The sequence below is a fragment of the Microtus ochrogaster genome, chromosome X (assembly GCF_000317375.1).
Source record: "Microtus ochrogaster isolate Prairie Vole_2 chromosome X, MicOch1.0, whole genome shotgun sequence".
Classification (NCBI taxonomy): Eukaryota; Metazoa; Chordata; class Mammalia; order Rodentia; family Cricetidae; genus Microtus; species Microtus ochrogaster.
In genome coordinates, this window is record NC_022026.1 from 38551876 (window position 1) to 38558289 (window position 6414).

The 6414-nt window shown below is 40.5% G+C and overlaps 1 protein-coding gene across 1 annotated transcript in view; it reads left to right on the plus strand.

Annotated features, from left to right (window-relative positions):
* Armcx4 (armadillo repeat containing X-linked 4) overlaps positions 1 to 1958 on the plus strand; it is a 10083-nt gene extending 8125 nt beyond the window's left edge. The window contains exon 7 of the mRNA XM_013350587.2: positions 1 to 1958. This exon is cut by the window's left edge and continues 15 nt beyond it. Within this exon, the coding sequence (XP_013206041.1) occupies positions 1 to 1623 (1623 nt within the window). The 3' untranslated portion in view covers positions 1624 to 1958.
* The last annotated feature ends 4456 nt before the right edge of the window (positions 1959 to 6414 follow it).

Genomic DNA, 6414 nt, shown 5'->3' on the forward strand with positions numbered 1-6414 from the left:
GCAGCCTCTAAAGGGTCTAGGCTTGGGGCTGAGGCTGAGGCTGGAGTTGGAGCAGGGACTGAAGCTGTGTCTGAAGCTGTGACTGAGACCAGCATGGAATTTTGGTCCTGGGATGGAGATGCAGCCTCTAAAGGGTCTAGACTTGGGACTGAGACTGAGGCTGGGGCTGGAGTCGTGGCCGAGACAGGGGCTGAGACCAGAATGGGGTTTTGGTTTTGGAATGAAGACTCAACCACCAAAGGGTCTAAGCTTGCGACTGAGGCTGGCGCAGAAGTTGTTGCAGAGGGTGGGACTGAAACCAGAATGGAACTTTGGGCCTGGGATGGAGATGCAGCCTCTAAAGGGACTAGGCTTGGGACAGAGGTAGAGGCTGGCTTAGGGTCTTGGACTTTTTCTACGAATATAAATGATGATGATGATGAAGAGGAGGAGCTAAGTAGAGAATCCAGCCCTGGTATTGAAGAGATCAGTCTAAGAAACTTGTTTGGGGCTGACAATGAGGACAGTAATGACCTCAGATCTACAAATGAAAACGATGCCAATTCTGAATCTGGGACTGGGGATAAGGCCAGCACTGCTGATGGAGTTGACATACGGTCTTGGTTCTGTACTGGTAATGAAAACAGATGTGACGGTGATGAATCTACATCTCAGGTGAAAGCCAAAAGGTCAGCTGATTCAAGCGACATTTATCCATCCATGGTCCCTGGGGCAGGAATGGGTGTATGGGATGGAACCCTAGTTTGTTCAGCAAGCAAGCTATTACACCAAAGCAGCTTTCCAGGTGAAGATGGCTTCAGAAAGGCTGGTGCCGGAGACAGGGAGCATTCCTGCAACTGCCGCTGTAGACGGGATGCTAATCTGGACCCGGAAGATCTTGAAAGACTCATTTGCATGGTTGAAATGACTGAAGATCCTTCTGTTCATGAAATAGCCACGAACGCACTGTATAACAGTGCTGATTATCCTTATCCCCAGGAAATTGATCGGAATATGGGTGGAATTTCGGTTATCCAAAGCTTACTGAGTAATCCCCACCCTACTGTCCGGCAAAAGGCTTTAAATGCTTTGAATAACATCTCAGTTGCTGCTGAAAACCACAGAACGGTTAAGACATATTTAAGTCAAGTATGTGAAGATACTGTCACCTATCCCTTAAATTCAAATGTGCAAGTAGCTGGACTAAGATTGATAAGACACCTGACTATTACTAGTGAATATCAGCATATGGTTACCAATTATATTTCAGAATTTCTCCGTTTGTTGGCTATGGGAAGTGGAGAAACTAAAGACCATGTTTTGGGAATGCTTGTGAATTTCTCTAAAAATCCATCCATGACAAAAGACTTGCTCATTGCCAATGCACCAACAGCACTGATTAACATTTTTAGCAAAAAGGAGACAAAAGAGAATATTCTTAATGCTCTTTTACTTTTTGAAAATATAAATCGTCATTTTAAAAAAAGAGCAAAAACTTATCCCCAAGACAGGTTCAGTAAAAGTTCCCTTTATTTCCTCTTTCAACGACCTAAAGCCTGTGCCAAGAAACTTAGGGCCTTAGCAGCAGATTGTAGTGACCCAGAGGTGAAAGAAAGAGTTGAGGTGTTAATAAATAAACTCTGATTATCTATCTGTTCCCCTTAAAGTTTGAGTAACATTTTAATTTTATACCCTGGACATGCTGTACATTGTAAATTGCATTAGAACTTTGAAACTAAATGTTGCCTATGAGAGTCTATAGCTGGACAATTTTATGAACACCAAATGAATTCAAGCTTGTTCTGAAAATACATATGTCAATTTTTATCTTGTCTGGATTGAGATATTTTTAGTATGCTTCATGAGCAGAAACCAAACTGATTCTTCATAAGTAAGGTAATCTTCGGTCCTTTGTGTGGACTTATGTTTATACATTTGAGACTTTATTTTTATGTCATCAATAAAGTTGTGTGTTTTAAGAAGCAAAAAAGAGCTATTGTCTTCATCCTTGGGTTTATGGTCTGTTTAGAAAGATAAGGTTACACGGAAGTAAAACCAGGAGTCTTCCGGCCCCAGACAGCTGCTTCCCATCTGAAGTTTGCCAGCAGAAACTGCTGCACGATGCATCCAGGCTCCGGGAATGCTTTATGGAAAAGGGGGTATTTTTAAGCAAGCTGTGCTTGAAGAATACACCACAGAAGGTCAAAAAGGTCATTTGAGGAGGGAGAATTGGCGGAAGAAAGGCCAGGAAGTGGGACAGCCAGCTCGGGATAACCTGGGTAGAATGATGCAGGAAGGCCACGAGAGGAGGTCAACTGGTGAAGACGTTAGCGTGAATTCTTTATGGAGCACCCCCGATTGCTAAAGTGTTTGAATGTTATATTTATCCCCCAAAACAGCAAGGACTTTCACGATCAGAGGATGAAAGAAAAATAATGTGGTCGATTTGTGTTCAGGATGAGTCCAAGTTGTCTTGAGAACGGGACTGGTGACGAGAAATAGGGAAACAAGCAAGGGAGTTACTGTCATCGGGGAAGCATGAGACGATAAACATCTGAAATGCCATTAGTTCCTGTGGCGATGGTAAGGACAGAACGTAAGTGAGACTTCTCTTCTGTGACTTACTATGTAGACAAGGCTGCCCTTGAACTTCTGGTAGTCCTTAAGCCTCAGTTTTACAAGCATTGGGAATGTAGGCCTGAGTCACTCACTGTGCCTGGGGTCAGAAAGCCTTGTACCAAGTAAGTGTTCCAGCTTTTCTGGAGACATATAAAGAAGATCAGTTTTATTTCAGGGTTGTGGAGTCCATGGAAACATGCACTCTTTCGTGGCCAATTTTGGTGTCTATATAAGTGCACAAGAAAATTATTTTTGAATTAATAAGTTAAAAAGTAGTTGAAATAATTAAAAAATAGTTGAAAGAAAAAACAAATTTTAGTTTTTATACCAGGATTTCTTTAGTAAGGTTGGTTGGAGTTGATTTTCACAGTACCGTCAAGAGTGGTGTTGGGATCCATAGGGGAGGAGATGCAGTTTTCTTCCACCTCACAGTACTGGCAAGGGCATCTATATATGTGTGTGAGCATTCAGACTGTGTGGCTGGCTGCATATAGCGTATACCACTGAGCATTTCAATCCTTATCTACTGCCTTAGTTTCCTTGTATTCAAAAGAAAATGAGGAAAAGGAAATTAGTAGGGGAAAATAGCTTTTAAAAAACAGTTTTGTTTAGTTTGAGGGTGGAGGATGTATGTGGGATTCTTGCAGTTTATAGAAAGCTGAATTACCTTTAAGTGTGTGTGTGTGTGTGTGTGTGTGTGTGTGTGTTGGGGAAAGGAACTTGCCATGGTGCACATGCAGAGGTCACTTGTAGGAGTCAGTTCTTTCCTTCCACCGTGTGAGCTCTGGGGATTGAATTCAGGTTGTCAGGCTTGGCAGCAAGTGCTTTTACCCACTGAGCCATCTCACCAACCCTGTGTATGCTATTTCACCCAATAATTCTATTTGTAGAAATCTATCTTTAGGAGCAAATAAAATAATAGGCTTGCAGTAAGTTGTGCATCTTCAAACTGTTTTGAAGGGTGAAAAAGTATAGGGTTATTTCAAATAGACATCTGTATTTAGGGCAGAGAACTCTGTATGTAATCCTCAGAAGGAAAACAGATTGTAAAAGCATATATGCTTTTCATGAAGAAAAAATGTGCATTTGAATTATCCCTAAGGGACTGGGGAGAGTGACTCAGTGATGGGCTTTTGGTGCAATCATGGGGACCTACCTGAGTTTGGACCTCCAGTACTCACACAAAAAGCTAAACTGGCAGATCTTTCCTGTAATACCTGTACTGCAGACTCAGGAACAAGATGATCCCTGGGGCTTGCTGCTCAGCCAATCTAGACAATCGGCGGGTCCAGGTTCAGAGAGTGACAGTGTCTGAAAACAACAACAACAACAACAACAACAACAACAACAACACCACAACTTAATGCGGAGGACTGGTGAGATGGCTTAGCCTTAAGGGTATTTGTTGCTCTTACAAAGAACCTGAGAACATTTCTCAGTATCCATGCAGGGTAGCTCACAACCATCTGAAATTCCAGCTTCAAGGGATCTGACACCCTCTTCCAGCACCCATGGGGACCCACACACCTATGGTGTACTTTCAGATATACACATATACATGAATTTTAAGAAATTAAGTTAGTTTTAAAAAATACCCCCTCACACCAAAAAAGGAAGGAAAACCAGTCTTCTTGGAAGACACCCAAGATGACCTCTGGCCTCCTCATGCACACACATAAACACATACACACACAATAAAATGGCCTCTGAAATGAACTGTTATATATTAGGAGAACATTAATAATTTTTATGAGAATTAGACTGATGAGAGATTTTTATCATTTTTTAAATATTAAAAAAAGATTTACTTATTCTTTATTTAGTTTTGAGACAAGGTCTCACTGTGTAGACCTGGTTGTCCTGGAACTCGCTATGTAGACAAAGCTGTCCTTGGATTCACAGAGATCCATATACCTCTGCCTTTTGAGTGCTGGGATTAAAGACATTTGCCTTCACAGTTTCCTGTATGTTTATATGTGTGAATGTTTACCTACATGTATGTATGTGCACCATGTGTATGCCTATTTCTCTCAGAAGCCAGAAAATGGTGTTGGATCCTTTGGAACTTGAGTTACAGATGGTTGTGAGCCACCATGTATGTGCTGGGACCCAAACCAAAGTCCTTTGCAAGAGCAGCAAGCACTCTTAACTGATAAACCATCTCTTCAGACCCATCTGTTTTTTTCTTAAAACTCATCTGTATTTTTATCATTTTTATATAGTGAATAGTCATTTCTTGTATAGTTTAGCCCAAGATCAAAAAATTTATTTTGGATGGGTAGGACTGTCAGTCACATTTGAAAACCTTAAAGCAAAAGGCTAAATAAAGGTTCACATATTATATCAAAGTTTTGGAAGGTATAACTTAAAGGTTTACATAAAACTGTACCTGTTTAAAATTTTTGTTCTCTTTATTATGTAAAGTGTAAGTATTATTGATTCATGTTCAGTGGTCTATACTTATTGTCCTAGCTAGCCAGATGACTGAATCAGAAAGAGTGAGGCATTATAAAAACCAAACCAAACCAAACCAAAGCAAAGAGCTCTCAAATCTACTGTTTGAGAAACACCAACATTTTACTGTAAAGAAATGATATCACAGGCTAGGCATGGTGGCCCACACCTTTAATCCTAGTACCTCAGAAGCTAAAGCAGGAGGATTTCTGCAAGCTTGAAGCCAGCCTGGTTTACATAGTAAGTGCCAGGACAGCCAGGCCTATGTAGAGACTCTGTCTTAAGAAATGGTATCACATTATGATGGATTCTATTATCTGCTGTCTGACCCCCTACAGAAATAAGGTGCTTATTTCATTTGTTAGGAGTGATGTTAGAAAGCTCTCAGCTGTCATTGAAGTTCCAGAAATGCATCAGTTGAAGAGAGCCACCTCCCCAAGATCATACCCCCTTCCTGGGAGCATTTTGTGTCCAATGACTGATAGACATGACTTGAGACAGCTTATTGGCTCTCTCTGTCCATCCCTTCTTCCTTTTTTTTCCCATTCAGTGAATGCTTATTCCATGGGATTCCCTAATAAAATCTTTCATGCTATTCTCTGTCTTTGTCTGCTCCCTGGAGAACAAACTTTCAAAAAATCGATACAAGAAGTTGTTCAAGAAAGCAAACACTAGGAGGAATTATTCTAGACAGATTTCTTGCTGACCAGTTGTCAGTGTGAACCCCATCATTGGTGGAAAGTTATGTAGGTACAAATATGGAATGAGGTGGCACAGGAATGGCTAGAGGGAGTTTGCTGGTGAAAGTATTGTCTGGTACCATATGGCAAAACATGAAAAGTGGGGCTGGAGACAAGGCTCATTCAGAGTACTTGTTCTTGCTGAGGATCCAAATTTGATTTCCAGCCCTCATGTGATAGTTTATAACTATCTGTAAGTCCTTCTCCTGGGGATTCAATGCCCTCTTCTGACCTCTGTGGGCACTAGGCATGTACATGTGCACATACATGCATGCAGACAAAACCCTCAAACATAAAAGTACATAAATCTAAGAATAAAATTTTAAGTACTTTGACAAACATGATATACATTTTATATAGAGAGAAAGCTATTACGTCTGATTGATATTTTAAAAACTGGAAAAGTAACTTAAATAAATTAAAACCTAAGAGCTATATTCAAAAGTAAGAGAGCTTCTTGCACAGATTATATGAGCTTTAATGTACAGGAAGAGAAATATGAACAGCAGGTAAGGTAATTATTTTTAAAAAGTAAGCTTCAAAGAAAGTTAAAATCGTTACCAAATCTTCTGTGTTAGACCCAAGCCTTGGTTAGAAAGAAATATGACCTTGTGGCTCATCG